Genomic DNA, 18,400 nt, shown 5'->3' on the forward strand with positions numbered 1-18,400 from the left:
AAATATATACGTGTTCGTGCAATGACTCACGGGTATAGAGACCATAGATTACCATGACAACCGATATTGTAAACTGAGGCACCAAATCGTTCTGGGACCCGAACAAAGAACCACACTTATGTCACTACACAGGCGCAGTGGACTATACAATTTAAAGAAAGATAACATACAAACCTTTTTATAGCTTGTAAGTTATTATTGATAATATAAAATAGTTATGGCTTATTAAAAAAAAAACCCGACTGACTTTAGCTCCACTTTATTTACTTCAGGGAAATGTACGAATCGAATTTTTTTATTTTTATTTATTTATTACATAAAAAATGACATTTCATTCGTCATAATAGGTTCGGCCGTTTAGGCTACAATAGAATGGACATACATACAAATTACAAACCGACATACATAAAAACATGCTTACATCCCTTCGAAAAACATTGACCCTCTTGACAGTTAGTTAATTCCATAGCAGTATAGCTTATTTCGTGACAACATCTGCATAACTTTCAAAAGTTTATCTCCAAATTATTGCAAATTTTAGAGAGAATTCTGTCGCTGTTTTCTGCACCTAGGAGTATGTATTTTTGAAAATAAAATGATTCATGATAAAATAACAATGATATTGTTATTTCGTTTTAATAAACGCGGAAATAAAACCGTTTACACTCTGAACATATGACGAACAAATTGACATTTAACATGTAAACCAAATTTCCATGAACCTATGAAAAGGAAACCTTAACACTGTCATATTTCAATATGAACTTTTATTTTCTCGACGGGGATTTTATTTAACACGGGTAAACTGTTACTATTTTCTTTTTTTTATCCAATGAACTAAAGGCTTATTAATTGTTTTGATTATTCTTAAGTCTGCATAAAATATCTTCCCAAAATTCTATTTACACCAAAGCTTTTGAACCTAAAAAGTCATTGATACTTTTCTTTATATTTTAACTCAATCAATATCGTGTCGCCACAAGTAGGAAGCGAGCTCTTACACCGCAATTGTGGCCGTAATTGAAACGAACAACATAAATACATGTTAGGGTTGTGAACATCCGACACAAATAAACCGTCACTCGTCATATCATTCAATATTAAACATCTTTGACGCTAATCTATCTATATCTGTCTATATATATAAAAGAAAGTCGTGTTAGTTACACTATTTATAACTCAAGAACGGCTGAATCGATTTGACTGAAAATTGGTGGGCAGGTAGCTTAGAACCAGGAAACGGACATAGGATAATTTTTACCCCGTTTTCTATTTTTTAGTAGTAAAAGCTAGTATTATATATAAAAGAGCGGCAAAAACGACGAGTATTAACATAAATTTTTTTTTACTCGACTGGGTGGAGGTAAATGTTTTAAATATGAAAAAGATTGACTATCGCCCGCAACTTTGAATTAAAAAAAAACATAGTAGGCCTATGTGTTCTTTCAGACTATGTTCTACATCTGTGTCAAATTTCATCAAGATCTATCGAGTCGTTCCGAATATACCTTCTAACAAACATTTATCCCTCCATCTATACTTTCGCATTTATAATAACAGTTAAATTAGACTTTTTTTTTGCTAAGTTCTACAAGCATCTCTATCACAGACAGCGTGGCTCCAAAAAATTGGCTATTCTAAAATTTACTCTTAATTTTCAGTGGAGGAATTCGTGGATGGTCTTTTCACGAGGGAAGCAGGTGAACAGTCATCGGACAAAGAGAAACCCGAAGATATACGAATGGACTATCCCGAATGGTACAGCGAAAAGAAATACAATCAGTAAGTTTTACTACAACTCTTTTAGTACCTTTAATATTTTGAAGGCAATGCAAGTCAATAGTTAAAATTAATGTGGAGATGCAGTGTATTTTTAATCAATAAAATATATTTGTTAATGTATTATGGTCACTGGTCACTAGTTGTATCTATGTTGTACAGAGGGCGCCGCTTCTACTGGGACAACTGCTTCTCGCTAACGTCATCGATGCTGCTGGGCCTGGTGGCGGTGTTCGCGGTGCCCTCCATCCTGCGGGTTCTCATCAGCTCGCGCCGTTCTAGCTCGCAGTACACTGCTTACAGGAGATACCTGTCAACCTTACTGCACACCGTCTCCTGGTTCGAGAACGATCTGAAACCCGGCAGCATGTAGGTATAATATATTCTATGTCACATTGAAATCAAAGATTATCACATAGACAAACTGCACATTTTTGTTGCTAAAATTCGTAAATTCCAAAATATTTCCGGTAGTAAAACATTTTTTTTTTAATGCAAATTAATAGTTAACCATATTATTTATACACATCACTATATCTTAAAACTTAAAAAAAGCTAAAAGAAAATTCCATAATGGCCACAATCGATTAAATGACGTTACCTTTTTATATAATTTATGCGTTTAATTGAAAAGGTAAATAAATTATATCATCACCATTTAAGAGGTCTTTATAACTTTTTTTCGTATACTCTCAATAGATCTTGGCGATCATTATACACTGTAAGATGTCGCCACGCGCGCGCAGACGTTGCCGCCAAAATGAAGGGCATAGGCAGCGTATCACAACGGGACATGGCTCTCACACAGTTCGGTTTTATCGGCTTTTCAATACTCAAACCGGACAAATTCAGCATCAGGCCAATGCAATCAGACGACTGGGAAAGCTACGTACACTTCTGGAGGGTTATCGGAAGCATGATCGGACTCCAGGATCGGTAAGATCAATCAACTTTTTCAAAATCAGACACATCAAGTGATATCAAGACAGCTACAGTTGTTTTACACTATCTTACTAATATTATAAATGCGAATGTTTGGATGTATGGATAGATGGATGTTTGTTTGAAGGTATGTCCAGAACGGCTCAACGGATCTCGATGAAATTTGGTATAGATGTAGATCATAGTCTGGAAGAACACATAGCCTACTTATTACGTTTGTTTTTAATTCCGCGCGGACGGAGTCGCGGGCGACAGCTAGTAGAGCATATAATCCAAAATATTACATGGTACTATTTGCAATATTTGAATTGTCCTTTGTTTATGACATAATTTGTACACAGGTACAATATCTGTCGTAAAAACTACCAAGAGACAAGGCAGGTGTGCCAACTACTATTAGAGCGGGTATTCACGCCTTCCTTGGATCATGTGCCGGAGTACTTCGAGCATATGGCCCGGGTAATGTTGGAGGGGATGTGGTCGGTCAATCCGACTGTCAATACATCTGCATTGTTGTACTGGACACGACATTTAGCAGATGTACCCGGATATGTTTATACTGAAAAAGAGAGAGCAGACTTCCAAGACAAACTACGTGAACAATTGAAAGGCAAATCTGAAGATATTGGTGAGTTGATACTATTAAATTGTTTAAACTTTCGTGAGATAATAATTAATTAATTAAGAACGGCTTAACTCACGTGTGATCGTCCGGTGACGGCACCGACTAGTTTTGGACCCGTCGGGGGTCCATCTTCACACTTCACTTCAGATGGACCCCCCCCCCTATAATCTTGTTATAATTTAAATAGTTGATAAGTAAGAGAGTAAAACGAACAAGTCCAATATAAGTTCTCTTAGTATCTAAGATTTTTGCTTATTTATTTTCAATTAACATTCTTAATCCATTTGCTTCAAAAGTAATCAATTTAATGAAAACATAATCTACTGATGAGATAGCGATGAATTGATATTTGTACTCGATCAATAAACGAAAATGTCTTTTGACCATAATTATTATTTTTATTATAAAAGCATTACGAAACAATTATCTAATATTATTTTATTCCTATCTTAATAACTCCATATTAAATTAATAATTACCACGTTAAATAGAAACAATCTTACTTCTTTCTAATATTATAAGTGCGAATGTTTTGTTTGAAGGTATCTCCAGAACAGCTCTACGGATCTCAAAGAAATTTGGCATAGATGTAGATCATAGTCTGGAAGAACACATAGGCTACTTAATGTTTTTTAATGCCGCGCAGACGGAGTCGCGGGCGATAGCTAGTTGTTACATAAAAACGAAATAAAAATACTGTCTGTATTATCTTATTACAATCCGGGGAAGTAAATAATACGAATAACATCTTACTCGTCAAAATCTATTCAGTCGTTTAGTCTCTAAGCCACAAAGTTACTACAAACTGCAAAAAACCTTTTGTCAGTCATATTAAAACATATATTACTGTAAATCTTCATGTCATATTTATTTCAACAATAGCAGCAATTGTTTTTATTGTTTTTTTTTTTATAATTTCAGGCGTAGATTCAACAGTATTTACTTCTCGGCCAGCTATAGAGGGAATAAACGAGCGACCTCCTCGCTTACTTTACCTACGGGATTATGACACCATTGAATCAATTCCAGAATACAAAAACCTACCATTCGCTGCAAAATATAAGTTAGCAGTAAGCAGTATCTTGTATGCGTTCTATTCGACGTACATCGGAAAATTGTACTTAAATTTAAATTTCCTATTTAGTTTATTGCTCATGAAATATTTCCCTTATTTAGCTTTCTTTAGATTCGGTATAAAAGCTTCTTTAGTTAATATATTTGTCGAAGATCCTGTCGACAATACAGAACCAAAACCAAACGCGGAATATAACAAACCACCGCAAGAGTTACCGTGGTATAGAGCCACATTATCTGTTTTGTCATGGTGAACAATTATTAATATGTAAAATAAATATAAGTCGCACTCAGAGTGATTTAGTAGTCTACTTTTAGATCGCATTCAGAACAAACATGCCTCAATACGTATTATTTGTTTTTATTTATAAACTGTTTGTTAATACCGCAGTTAATTTAAATAATCTGTGTTTCGTAAGTACGCAGTTAGAGTGACGTTTGAAAAGAAATGTTGCCTATTAAAAAAAATCTATAAATGTACTTTATTTAAAAGTATTATATTATTTCTGTTAAGTCATAAGCTAGATATAATTTTTTTGTGCATATCAATAAATACTCAAATTCGTAAAAGTTTATTAGATTCTCGTAGTTAAGTTGACAGTGACAAGATTTTCAAAAAGCTGCATAAGTAAAATTTCTAAATAGAAATGACCAGAGCTGGGCATTAACTCGTTAATCCGTTAATCGTTAATTAACGAAGTTAACATTTTGCTTAACGAATTAACTTTTAAGTTAACTTCAAAAAGTGTTAACGCTTTTGTTAACTTCCGTTAAACTCAACTTCCGTTAATAAAAGTCCGTTAATCGTTAAATTAGAAACTTGGAGACGTGCTGTCATTTTGTTTAAATTACGCGCCACGCCACGCTCGTAAGTTCAGCTATGTTTGGCGACTGTCAGCGACTCGAATGGTGAACGAACGAGTTGATAATTGATATATGTGAAGTTCGCGTGCAAGTGTGATGTATCAGAGCGTCCGGGTAAGACGTGACCAACAGGAAAAAATCAAAAGAAGGTTCGAAATAGTATATTTCATTACGAGTCTATAAAATCACGAGTATGTAATAGCCCACATTCCGAACGCTCTTCGTCCCTGCAATACGCCACTTTTTAAACAACAGTATCAAGAACACTTTTTTACTCGTGCTTTTTCTTTAGCTTTTCCAAACTCGTGCGTTCTCTTTCCCAACTGTCAAAATAATGTCTATTAAAAAGAAAAAGCCAACCACGAAGTTTTTTATGATTCATGCAAATATTTCTAAAAAGAAGCTCCTAATTTATTACAATATCAGATTTAATAATTTGATTCAATGAATTAGGTTGGTTTCATTTTATTTCATCTCATTAAATTTCATTTTCATTTCATATCAATAAAAATAATCTACCGAAGACTTCGCTGTTTGGGCATAGTTCCCCTTGCCTACCCAGAGTGGGTGAAGAAAACAAAAAAAATATCTGTTTGTATTCTTTTACGGTTGGCGCCATTTTAGTTCCAAACATTTTAGTTAGTTGAGTTTATTGTGTTTTTATTATTCTATTAAATTGCTTCATTTGTATCAACTGTCTCAACTGTATAAAAAATAGTTGTTTATTAGTACACGTGCGAAACTGTCATTACAAATTGTTCCAACTGTCAACTTGTAGACATTTGTCGGAACTCTTTGCAAAGACAGGCTTTCAGCACTCGTAATCATAATCAAATATACTATAATGCATTCATACTTGTCTCTAATACTAATGTGTTATAGAATGTATAGTCAAATTACTATTTTAAACAAGTGTCGCGACATAAGTGTAAAATTAGTATGTATTATTTTGATATGGTTAACTGTTAACGATTAACTTTAACTTGCGTTAAATTTTCGAGAATTTAACGCTTTAACGATTAACGAAGTTAATTTTTTAATTAACGAATTAACGATTAACGAAGTTAACTTTTCGATTAACTGTGCCCACCTGTGGAAATGACTTAACATCTCATTGAGTCGTAAACGGTCGTAAAGCGGTAAACCGCTTATCACTTTACCGAGATAATACGGACCACGAAATACAAAATTACGCATCTATATGCCGAAGAAATTAATTTTAACTGAGATTAATAGATTATTATTTATTTATATAATTGTAAAAAATATTATAACGCGACTGATATCGTATCCTAGCAATATATTATTGAGTTATACATAACATAGTATAATATTTTAAGTAAGTGTTTTTACTCATATGGCAATATTTTTCTGTACGATCTTCAATAATTTATAACTGACATAAAATAAATTTATTTGACGAAACAGATCGTATTTTATTTCAAATTCAAGAAATTATAAAATTATGTTATCTGATTTCAGGTATAATTTAACTTAGACATTTATCTAAATTATTGCTAAAATGGGTTAAATAAAAAAAAATTATACATAAATATTTTTAATTTATTTAAAATACAAATCAGCTTGTATTAAAAAAGTCTTGAGCTTTTAATCGTGTACGCTTAGCTACATTTATTTGTAGCAAATTATCTGTGAGGGTATCATTTCTGGCAACACTATCAGTTGCTGGTGTTGCCAGTTTATTGCCGTTTGGTGTTGCCACAAGCGGCGTCCTGTGCGGTGTCGTCTTAGGCGTGGTGCTGTGAGCTATGCCCATATCATTCGGTGTTAACTTCAATCTGGGTGACAACAGATGTTTTGCTGCCAGTTTCCTTGCAGCCGGTGACATACTAGCCAATCGTTCTGTATTTGTACGGAAACTGTGGAATATTAAAAAAAAATAATAACATCTTGATAATGATTTTTTAGTAGATTATTTGCTTTACTTTAGGATCTTAATGATTTTTAATCAATAATAGTAGTGATGCAACGGATGTCTGTTTCCGTTTCCGCAAGTGCGGAAGTTCCGCATGCTTTTCAACATCCGTTTCTGCTTCTGTTTCCGCAACTTTTATAACGGAGATAAAACGGAACTTTGCGACGGCTGAGAGATCAAAATGCGCGGCGCGAGACGCGCAGTCCGTGCGCGGCCTTTCGGCACTTGTCGCATTTGTTTGTTTACGTGCTATTTTGTGAATTTAAGCTCGTAATATTTTCTGCTGCTGTTTGAAACAATCAGTTTCTCTTGCTGGAGTGAACTGTCTAGTTGTTGTCCATATAAAATTTGACAACTGGCAAAATGTGACTATTTCATACTTACGAGTTATTAAATGTACTTTTAAATAAGTGATAACCATGTAATATATCATCATCATTATTATCATCAGCTCACTATGCATCCCCACTGAGGGGCTCGGAGCCTACCCCAAATTAGGGGTGACTAGGCCATAGTCAACCACACAGGCCCAGAGCGGGTTGACTTCACACATATCATTGAATTTTTTCTCAGATATGTGCAGGCAGCATCACTACGTTTTCCTTCACCGTAAGAACGTCGGATAAATGTACATATGTAAATCGAAAATCGAAATACACATTGCGGGACATGGCGGTATTCGAACCCAGGCCCTGCAGATTGCAAGTCAAGTGCCACGAGCCACCGACGCCTAATAATTATATCTTTTTCTAATTTAGATTTGGTGTATTTGATACTTAACACATTCACTGTTTACAAAATAAAAAAAATGTAACAGCTGGGAGCCAAAACTTTTTATGATGAATTTTTATTTAGTATCTGGGAATGTTGAACATGTAGATAAATTAATAATGTTATTATAATTATTTCAATAGAAAAAAACACATTTTTTGCGTTTGAGCGCTAGGGATCATCATCACACATATACACACACACATACACACACACGCATACAAACACACACATACACACACATACAGGACATACATATAGTTAAAAAATATACATACATAACATAAAGTTCAGCCTTAGCTTCATGTGATACAATATATTTTTATGTTGGCCTCCGTACGAACGTGGTACTAATCACTACGACACTGTAAGAATGAAACTAATACTCTTTTTCGTTAGTTGACTATATTGCCAGAGTGGCCACACAAAGCAACATGGACTCGCTTCAAACGCCGGCGGCTTACTGGCTACTACAAAGTGAACGGGCTCCTCGCTCGGATCCGTGGGGGAGGCGCTGCTACTAATAGCTCTGCCCACTCGGATCCGAGTGGTCAGCAGTGAATGTATTAATAAAGAAATATATTTGTCGTCTGTCAACACGAGTGGTTTGGCGAACATTAATTTGTAAATAGTGTAATTTTGTTTCCTGAAAATAAATTAAAAAAAAAACGCGTATTTTAACTTATTGCAGCGCAGTAAAAATACATACATTGAAGGCTAAAGGACACCGATATCCAATGCCTTAATAAATTAAAAACGAATACAAACTGTTTTTACCCAAAAAAAATTTTTGTAAATATGTTTTTTATTATTATTTACACTTCTGTTTCCGCATCCGTTTCCGTTTCCGTTTCTGCTAAAATTTATTTTTGACATCTGTTTCCGTTTCTGGTTCCGGTAAGACACTTCCGTTGCATCACTAAATAATAGTGTTCCCAAAAGTAAAAATTCACAAATTATATGTTACTACGTAAGAAATGTGATCAGTTTTACTCTCTCGCAAAAAAGTAATGGTACAAGGAAGTTACTATGTTGCTCTAATTAATAATATAAATACTACACTCAGGGATGGCCTTAGTAACCATTTTATACTGAGTCTGCCATAGTGATGACTTAACTGCTGATTTCCACTGCAATGCTACTTTTAACAATACATATTGTTCTCTATTTTATAAAAGAAAATGAAAGAGATGACAGTATGTATTAATAAAAGTGTCAAAGAAATTCTACACTAATAAGTGTGCGAAGTGTGCGTTTTAATCTCTTTAGAGGTTGACCTTGAGCTGAGCATATCCTCTCTCCACTTTCCTTCCCTATATCTAAGATTGTGTTCTGAGTAATGAGTGGTGCGATGTTCCGAGCTGCCGAGATATGTGAAAAGTAGTATACCTTGGTGTGTGAGGTGCTGTGCGAGGTGTGGTGGGTCTGCGGCGACGTGCGGCGCGCTCCGCCAGCTGCAGCGCCAGCCGCTCTCGCGCTCCGCCCTCCAGCATGCGGTACGCCGCGCACGCGCCCACACTGCTCCACACACACACACACACACACAGGTTTACAATTAAACTTTCACAACATATATTACTTATATAAATGAGAATGTTTGGTTGGATGTTTGTTACATTACTCCAGAACTCAACGTATCTCGCTGAAATTTGGCATAACAGAGACGGAGTAGCAGGCAAAAACTAGTTTATAATCATTTAAAAACAGTGTAAGTTGATTGTAAGTAACAAAGTGCTGTTAAATTCTTAGTAAAAATCATACGAGAGTGTCGGTGGCTCAGAAGTTAGGCACTTGGCTTGTAATCTGTAGGTCCTGGGTTCGAATGTTTTCGATTTTCGATTTACATATGTACATTTATCCTGCACATATCAGCAAAAATAAATTTCAAAGATATGTGTAAATTCCCGGGAGAAAAGTGGATTGCGGAGGTTCATTTGGCTGCACCAAAATGGAGGCCCGTGATCTCTGCCTACCCCTCTGGTCTACAGGCGTGAGTTATGTATGTGTATGTTTACACCATATTATGCATCTACGCGTTTATATTATATGAAATCAATTAAGTTGATTTAAAATTATTTCTTTTGAAAATTCAAAATAAGCTGGAAGAAAAACTAAAATATGATTTACTTTACGATTGTATATTAAAAAAAATGATACATACGCTGGTAATGGTGTGTCCCCTCCATCGAGTCGGAAGGGGGTACCCTCTATCTCTCCCCAGGTCATGAGCGGGGACTGGTCGGGCCCGGCGCCCGGCCGCGGGGAGGGCGTCGCCACGTACGAGTACGCTTCGCCCGACTTCTCCGTGCACAAGCTGACCCCGTCCACACCTATCTTACCTGATATACTCGCGTCCTGAAACAAATTTCTAAAATGGTGACAAACAAGCACCTGATTTCACTAGCCAAGTCTCCGCAGCTCACAGAATAAGTAAAACCGCGTTGTAAAAGAAATAAGACAATACAAAATATTTTATCATACTAGTGACTTATGAAAAATTGTTTAGGGAAAAATAACGTAGACTAAAAAATGGATCCCACAGACTATAAAGGTGCAAATTATATACAGTACAATCCGTTTATTATCACTCCACCTATATTGACCAACAGATTACACTAGCGTCGTTATTAATTTACTGAGCGTCGGTGGCTCAGAGGTAAAGCACTTGACTTGTAATCTGTACGTCTTGGGTTCGAATCCCACCATGCACCAATGTGTTTTTCTTTCGATATCATAATAGATTCTAATGTAATAAAAAAACGTAAAAATAAATCCACAAGTAATAAAAAAAAATTATAATTATGATTTTTTTAGCCGTTTAATTCTAACCAAAATATAGAAAATCTATTTTACGTTATAGTTAACATTGATGTTTATATGTTTACCTGAGTTTTAGCAATGGCAGTGATTGCTTCTTTGTTCTTCACGTGGTCGAAAGGCGGAGCCCTAAGCCTCGTGTTTATATGTCGGAGCTCGGGCTTCGGCGGTGGCCTCTGGGACTCCGCCCCTGCGGGCACGTACATTATGTAGTTCTTTGCTTTATATTTCCATGTATCCAACTGAAAATATATTACATATATAAGATTAATTGTTTATTTTAGTAAATTTAAAAGTTACTTATATATTTTTAAAGAATTATTTAGCTGAAAAAAAACACTACTTTCTAGCAGCGATTAGTTTGGACAGTTTTATAATCTTACTAATAATATTAAAAAATGTTTGGATGTATGTTAGACAGTCTCTCCAGAACAGCTCAATATATCTTAATGAAATTTGACATATATAAAACATAATCTGGAAGAACATATAGCCCACTTATTAAGTTTTTTTTAAAATTCCGAACAGTCACAGATGCTGGAAAATATTACATTATTAGTAAATGAAGAAAAAAATGTACACTTTATAATAAAAACCTTGATTTGCTTACTTCATGTGGTCTCTCCGTTTGGTCCGCCTGTTCTTCTATAGAGGGCAACGCTAGTGATGCGTTAGCTAACGCAGCAGACTTCACCTCCGCCTCAAACTGCGACGCTAACTTTGTTGCACGTTTTTTATCTTCTAATGCAATAACGCGGTCATAGCTCGCATTATCCTCACTCGTATGCTTTGCTAGGAAAGAATCTGTAAAAAGCAATGCAAGCACACCTATGTCATCATAAACCTGCCCTTGTCGGAGAATTTGTACAGAATTGTTTTTTTTATAAAAGAAAAAGTGTGGTGTGCACACTGAGGTAAACATTAACGCCTGCAGGCCGATGTCATTATCTGCGACACTAGTGTAACTATAGATCCATTGCCAACCTTTGAGAAAGAAATGGACATCTTGAAAGTATATTCATAGGTTATATGTTGCTTGTTTTGTATATATAAGAGAAGGGGGCAACAAACAAGCAGCGGGAACTCTAAGGTGTTCATCTACACCCATCGACATCTGCAATACCAGAGGAATCGCAGATGCGTTGCCGGCCTTTGAGATGGTGATACGCTCGCTTCTTGAAGGATGGTATGAGACAGATACAATTACAGAGGGATAGCACTCATTCATACATCTAACTATATCTGTCTAAAGATGCTCCGTTCGAAATCGGTTATGACATTAATTCTAATATCAACTACATCCACCGTCTGAAGTCACAGTAGAACTAAAAAAAAACTTATACCACATACATACAAATAAGAAACATTTCCTTTCCAATACTGTCCATTATTTTGACAACGTTCACTCTTTTCTTACTTTCCCTATATTCTTTACAACATGGACTGTCAAAGCAGTTATTGGTATGAGCATTACATTTTAAAAACCACAACATTATGTTCCGAGACACACCTTTCCCTTATAATGGTATTGATAATTCTATCATTTTAAATGAATTCAATGTAGTAAATACATTTAGAGTTCAAAACACTTAAACTGTTTTTATGTAATCTTGAGACTTACCTAAGGTGTGATTTTCAGTGATATCTCTACACTTTTCTGTTGATTGTTCTGTCTCAGGTTCTTTCGGTTGTATCGGAGTTGATGGTGACAGAGGTCTGTCTGCACCGGGAGTGTCGAATGTTGCTGGAGAATTGTCTGTTAAAGAATATTAATACATTAATACAAGAAGCGAAAATTTTGAACCAACTTTTTAGTATGTGAAAATCATAGTAGCATTAAATGTTTTAAGCTGAGATTACAAATAAATATACATAATGTTTCAGATTTAAATCAATATCAACATTACATAATATTTAAAAATTACGTTTTAGTTGTCAATGACTTACATGGCTCAGTAGGAGGTCTATTGCCACTGTATTTTCTTGTCAACTCTTGCAGTCTTGCATAATCTTTATTCTCTGTTGCTTCCAAATAATCGTTCTGAGCTTTTAGTTTCTCCAAATCCGGGAAAAAATCTCTTTGAATTATTTTTGCAATACCCTGTAAAATTATGTATTGTTAAATAAATTATATCTCTACTTCTACTTTGAATATCAATGAATGATTTTAAAAAAGATATAAAGATCGTAATTTATTTTACCTCCACGTACTCCTCTTCGTCTAAAACTTCAGTTTTCTTCGCAGGTTTTTTCTTAGGCACTTTTGGAACTTTGAAGACAGAACTTTCTTTTTGTAATAAAGCCATATTTTCCAAGGCAGCTGCCCCGGGTTTTGTGATATTATTTTCAGACGCCATTTATTTGTTAATGTGGTACTTTTAACATTAAATTAAAAATAAATGATTAACTACAGAGCAGAGTACAAGTTAATATTCAAAATATTGTTATTTACAAAATAAAACGTTTTATTTTTCTGTTTTTTAACATTTTCCCTGAACACAATTCTTCTCTGACATGTGTCAACTGTCAATGTCATTTTTTTATGACAATAATTTTACAGCTCTGGGTTCTTTTGTTTTTGAGCCAAAGGTGAACCATGACCCATGATACATGAATTGTAGTCGTTCTCATGTAGTAGTAATAGATAAAATAAAAATAAAGATTGGGCAAAAAGAAAAACTTACTGTTTATTGTAATAAATAAAACACAATTTACTAACAAATAACGTTGTATAATATTTTAAACTATGAAATTTCTACAAAATATAGCTAGCTACATAACAAAAATTGTACTAGTGAGATTTTGTACTATTATTTCTCAGTTAAAAATTTGCAAACAACTTCTAGAAACTTTTCAGGTTTCTGACTATGAACCCAATGACCAGCTCCTTCTATAAAAGTGAGTTCTGCCAAGGGAAAATATTCTTGAATCTCTGGCAAGTCATACTTTCTGCAAAAGAATAAAGAAATTATATGGAAAAATATTGAGATTTTTTTATGTCCGTATAAGAATATTGTGTAACATGTTTTAAGTAATCACAAATTGTCATAAGAGACTCATCCAAATTATTACTTTTAAAATTATGTACATTTTTAGAATAAAATAGAATTTCTATAATTTTTCATATATTATAAACATAACGGTAATTCTAATTTTAAAAATAAATGATCAGGAATCAAGTTTCAATGTAATATTGTACTTCTTCCATATATTTTTTCCCAATTTCCTTTTCTCTACCTTTCCTATTTCAAACTCAATACAACTTTTATAGTAACAAAACAGAAACCACATACTTGATTATTAACTAATAAATTAATACATTTGTCCGATGTTGGCACCGACTAGTTTCGAGCCCATTTGGGGCCCTTCATCAGGGTGAGTGGGACTGTTATTATTTCGCGGACGCGGGCCGTCCCTCACTCTTGTCCTCTCACTCTCACCCAATACCAGTCGCACTCACCCTGATGAAGGGCCTCCGATGAGATCAAAACTAGTTGGTGCCGACACCAGACAAATGTACGTGAGTGTTTTAGCAGTGTCCTATATTAGTTAATGATAATATCTCATGAAAGTTTGAATACTTGATTATCTTTGTAAAACAAAGAAAATTAAAAAACTAAATCAATCAAAAAAGGTCAAACTTACCCTATATAATCTGAAAGTGAACCACCAATAAACAGACTCGGTCCACAATATTGTAAACCCTTCAAATTATTTGGGAAACAAGAAATATGTGATTGGAAATTATCTTTCAGTGCTGGCAGATTCACTCTCCAGGAGTAAGACCCAGTATTAGTCTGTACCAAGTTGGTTATCAGAAAATTTCTCAGGTTAATATCAGGAATTATTGCCTTAAGTTGTTCATCTGCTAATTTCCTAGCCTTAGACATTGCTATGCCAGATCTAATACTGACTCCAGACATGGCATCAAATAAACTGACCATAGAGTATATTTGTGGACTAGTTTTCACTGGAGAAATATCAACCACTACAAGACTTGATACAAGGTCAGACTGAAAAGAAAAAATAATTTAGGAAAATTGTGGTAAATAATACTACAAAAAAAAATATGCACTTCCATGGAAATTTTAATTTTATCAAATTCGGAAAGAAATTATAACTATAAAGATAATGTCAAAAATTACGTACAACTTACACATAGTAGTGACAAAACCATAGCTGTTCGTCCACCCATGCTGTGCCCTAACACAGACACTTTGGATAGGTCCAATTTTTTTAGGAGCTTCATAACATCATGTGCCATATGTATATAGGTATGCTGCGATGAGTGCCGACTATCACCATGATTTCTAGCATCAATACTTATCACTTTCCTTCCAGTTGTTCTGTGAATTGCTTTACTCATACTATTCCAGTTATTTTTCGATCCTAAGAGCCCATGAAGAATGATCAAAGGAGGTCTAGAACAGCTTTCATCTGATGTACTCTCATAAGAAGCATAAGCCAAGTCTACTGTTTCGGAGATACTAGAGTCAGTAGAAGAGGATGGTCTTGAAATAGCTATTTGTGACAACGATGGGATTTTTATTTGTTGCAATATATTCTTATGGCATAATTTATTGAGAAACATTTCGTATTTTATAGAGAAAGACAAGATATGAGATAAATTTAAACTAAAATTTGCGTTTCTTTTTTTGACATTTTTTGAAATTGTCAGCTGTCAGTTGTCATTGTCAGTGTCAATTGATTTTTGATTTAATTTAAGGGATTGGGTGATTGGATAAAGAGCTTTTATAGCGATTCATCCACCCAAAATCCTTATTAACTTCTCTAAATTATATGTAGCAAAAAAGTATTAGACATAAGATTTTTGCAGGAAGAAGTAACTTAACTTAAAGCATAGAAAGCAGAAGGATTATATTTGGGTTCATAACAGTAAACCATTCGAAGGAACCAACTAATGTAGAAATGAACACAAATCTCCGGGATGCTTTGCCGTGCTCTATTTTTTGTACGATATTGAATTTATAGTAAAAAAATTAAAATAACAATCACTTTTTTAATTCAACAATAAAAAACGTGTTACAATTTGTAAAAATTCCGTGGGACTGTCAGCGTGAACATTATGACCGGCGTCTTCGATGTACTTTAATTCAGCTTTAGGGAATAAAGTCTTAATTCCTTTCATATCTTCGTGCCTGTAAAATAAGAGATGTCATGTTTTTAATAAGTTAAAAGACGATTTTAAGTAATTTAACTGGGCCTATTACAAATAGACGAAAAATTGTGAACACACCTCCCTCTGAGTTTCCAGTCCATCTATTACTGAAGTTCAGGGTCTAAGTGAAAAATGTAACATGTGTGTAACAGTTAAAGGGATCTTTGCTGAATAAATGTAGATCTTAGTTTGGAAGAATACATAGGCTAATAAGTGTTTTTTTCATTCCGCGCAGACAGAGCCGCGGGCGTCAGTTAATAAAAATATTAAAACAAAGTTCATCCAAAATCATATTTCATACACATGATGTATTTGTGTGGCTGGATCGATTTTGACAGGACTTGCACAGGTAGGAAGCTTTTTAATTCTGCGCTGACAAAGTCACAGGCGACCGCTAGTATTAAACAAAGGTACATTTCTAATTTATATTTGTCGAAATATGTGTGTAAGAAACTACAAAAAAATTACTGGAAGAAAACATTGACTTACGGGATATAAGGTGATTCCCCGCCTCCGAGAAATAAAGTCAAGCCGGGGAACTTTTTCCCTGACATGTTAGGAAAAGTAGCAATATCCGTAAAATGTTTACTTAACACTTCAACATTGCAAGACCATCCCACTGTTTTGTATGGCGTGACTCCGATATTCATTAAAATAAAACCAATAGTATCTGCATTAAGTGACTTAGACTGCAATAATTTTTTGGCATACGCTTTAGCTTTATTTACATCATCGATTCCATCGAAGCTAATACTTTTCATTGTTTTTAAAACGTTTGGAATGAAATCATTTAAAATGCCTGCAGTGGATATTGGAGAAATATCCACCACTACTAACTTTGATACAATCGCTGGCTGAAAATAAAATGTGATCACACATTTAAAGACAATTAAATAATAGTACGAAGAGAATCGATTTCGACTGTTTTTTTTTTTTAAATAAGAAAAGGGGGGCATCATGCGTTGGAACACTGAGGTGATTTGGGACACCCATGGACATCCACAACATTAGAGGAACTGCAGATGCGTGGCCTTTACTGAATAAAAGTTAGTCTATATCAGTTAATTATTAATCTTGCAAATCAGCAAATTAACGATCGAATTATGACAGTTGATATAAATACTGCAACTTTTATGAAATTGATTCAATTGTGTACGTTTTAAGAGTGCATTCATGACACAATAACCACGGCTATTTAACATAATTGTAAAAGAAGAGACTGCCCTAACTTTTTGTATAAATGTTTCGGCAGTCGAAACTCACGGTTACATATATTTGAATAATCTAAATAATATAATTTTCAGAAACAATAATAACCTCTGTGAGTGCCAAAACCATACCAGTCCTTCCTCCCATACTGTGGCCAATGATGTCCGCCTTTTTGATACTTAATGAGTCCATAAGATGTTTCACATCCAATGCAAGTTCAGGGTAAGTATGGCTGTGATGATGAGGACTGTCACCATGGTTACGAGCGTCCACAGCAATTACAGTCTTATTAGTTACATGAACAATCTTCTTTGACATACTTTCCCAATTTCTTTTAGATCCCAATAACCCATGAAGAATTATAATTGGATTATCGAGATCCTGTTTACCGTGAACTCTGTATGCTAAATTAACAACTGATCTGATGAAATTATTTTTACTTTGGATATTTAAAAGTAATCGTAATTTTTTTCTGTATGGCATATTTCCATATCATTGTAATATTATGTTTTATTGTTAGAAAGCGAAAAGCACCTTCAAATGACGTTGATTAAAATGTCAGTGTCATTAAGCATATTGATATTTATTTTATATTTAATCATATATTACCCTAGATATAACAATAAAAATTAAAAATTATATTTATTTATTATTATTATATATATTTCACGTCTAAAACTTCAGTCAAACTTTTTAAGAAAATTGGTAAAAACTGGCCACATTGAGCCTTTACGAGTGTGGTCCACTCTGTGTGGCCATTATTTAAGACGAGGTATAATTATTTCAAGGAAACCTCTTGTATCTTCTAAATGTAAAAAGTGATTTGTACTTCTCAAATACGTAATGACCGCTTCAGGAAACAAATCGCGAATTGTTGGCAAATCGTCCGGTCTGAAATTGAACAAACAATTCTAAAGGGCGTAAAATAACAATGGGGTATAGGGGATGAAAATATATAAGAATATGTAATGTTTATGTGAATGTTTACTAAGTTTGCAACTAGAGACATTACATTAAAGCGATTTTGATGTAACATTGACGGAGTCATAACAAAGTTAAAAAATGCTACCCAAGGACACTATTCCACGCGGACGAAGTCTTGCCAGCAGAGCTAGTATAACCATTTTTTTTATAATAAAAATAGGCAAACGAGCATGCGGCCAACCCAATTACATACAGACCCATCTACAACTGTAATTGCCAT

At 34.4% G+C, this 18,400-nt stretch overlaps 5 protein-coding genes across 5 annotated transcripts in view; 2 read left to right on the plus strand and 3 right to left on the minus strand.

Annotated features, from left to right (window-relative positions):
• LOC106709945 overlaps positions 1 to 1,155 on the plus strand; it is a 26,610-nt gene extending 25,455 nt beyond the window's left edge. Inside the window, exon 7 of the mRNA XM_045683181.1 lies at positions 1,135 to 1,155. The gene's annotated coding sequence lies outside the window, so the exon portion shown is untranslated. The remainder of the gene's footprint in view (positions 1 to 1,134) is intronic.
• Positions 1 to 4,796, plus strand: part of LOC106707467 — a 6,160-nt gene extending 1,364 nt beyond the window's left edge. Inside the window, exons 2-6 of the mRNA XM_045683180.1 lie at positions 1,662 to 1,782; positions 1,942 to 2,148; positions 2,479 to 2,715; positions 3,063 to 3,349; positions 4,268 to 4,796. Of these exons, the coding sequence (XP_045539136.1) occupies positions 1,662 to 1,782; positions 1,942 to 2,148; positions 2,479 to 2,715; positions 3,063 to 3,349; positions 4,268 to 4,674 (1,259 nt within the window). The 3' untranslated portion in view covers positions 4,675 to 4,796. The remainder of the gene's footprint in view (positions 1 to 1,661; positions 1,783 to 1,941; positions 2,149 to 2,478; positions 2,716 to 3,062; positions 3,350 to 4,267) is intronic.
• A 2,067-nt stretch (positions 4,797 to 6,863) lies between these two features.
• LOC106711082 (splicing factor ESS-2 homolog) lies at positions 6,864 to 13,222 on the minus strand. Its single transcript, XM_014503309.2, has 8 exons — positions 13,010 to 13,222; positions 12,756 to 12,909; positions 12,430 to 12,564; positions 11,419 to 11,612; positions 10,877 to 11,050; positions 10,153 to 10,346; positions 9,381 to 9,509; positions 6,864 to 7,164 (listed from the first exon to the last, which is right to left on the minus strand). Exons 1-8 carry the CDS (start codon positions 13,163 to 13,165, stop codon positions 6,864 to 6,866), a joined length of 1,437 nt encoding a protein of 478 aa, XP_014358795.2. The 5' UTR covers positions 13,166 to 13,222.
• A 359-nt stretch (positions 13,223 to 13,581) lies between these two features.
• On the minus strand, positions 13,582 to 15,476 carry LOC106711094 (protein ABHD11). Its single transcript, XM_014503321.2, has 3 exons — positions 14,965 to 15,476; positions 14,454 to 14,821; positions 13,582 to 13,757 (listed from the first exon to the last, which is right to left on the minus strand). The coding sequence occupies exons 1-3, from the start codon at positions 15,397 to 15,399 to the stop codon at positions 13,619 to 13,621; spliced, it is 942 nt and encodes a 313-aa protein (XP_014358807.2). The 5' UTR covers positions 15,400 to 15,476; the 3' UTR covers positions 13,582 to 13,618.
• A 367-nt stretch (positions 15,477 to 15,843) lies between these two features.
• LOC106711081 (protein ABHD11) lies at positions 15,844 to 17,798 on the minus strand (the record flags this gene model as incomplete). The annotated part of the gene is made up of 4 exons (XM_014503307.2): positions 17,770 to 17,798; positions 17,305 to 17,617; positions 16,477 to 16,841; positions 15,844 to 15,967 (listed from the first exon to the last, which is right to left on the minus strand). Coding segments are annotated over exons 1-4 (831 nt in total), but the record flags the coding sequence as incomplete, so codon positions are not given.
• Between the last annotated feature and the right edge of the window lie 602 nt (positions 17,799 to 18,400).

Source organism: Papilio machaon, chromosome 21 (genome assembly GCF_912999745.1).
Source record: "Papilio machaon chromosome 21, ilPapMach1.1, whole genome shotgun sequence".
NCBI lineage: Eukaryota > Metazoa > Arthropoda > Insecta > Lepidoptera > Papilionidae > Papilio > Papilio machaon.

Bases quoted from the DNA above. Each gene is read 5' to 3' on its own strand.
- LOC106711082 (XM_014503309.2), bottom strand. From the start codon at position 13,165: ATGGCGTCTGAAAATAATATCACAAAACCCGGGGCAGCTGCCTTGGAA. The intron at 10,347-10,876 runs GTAAACATATAA...AATTTGTTTCAG, and splicing joins CTGCCATTGCTAAAACTCAG to GACGCGAGTATATCAGGTAA. The intron at 9,510-10,152 runs GTATGTATCATT...TGTGTGGAGCAG, and splicing joins GGGGACACACCATTACCAGC to TGTGGGCGCGTGCGCGGCGT.
- LOC106711094 (XM_014503321.2), bottom strand. From the start codon at position 15,399: ATGTTTCTCAATAAATTATGCCATAAGAATATATTGCAACAAATAAAA. The intron at 14,822-14,964 runs GTAAGTTGTACG...TTTTCTTTTCAG, and splicing joins TGGTTTTGTCACTACTATGT to TCTGACCTTGTATCAAGTCT. The intron at 13,758-14,453 runs GTAAGTTTGACC...ATTCTTTTGCAG, and splicing joins TCACTTTCAGATTATATAGG to AAAGTATGACTTGCCAGAGA.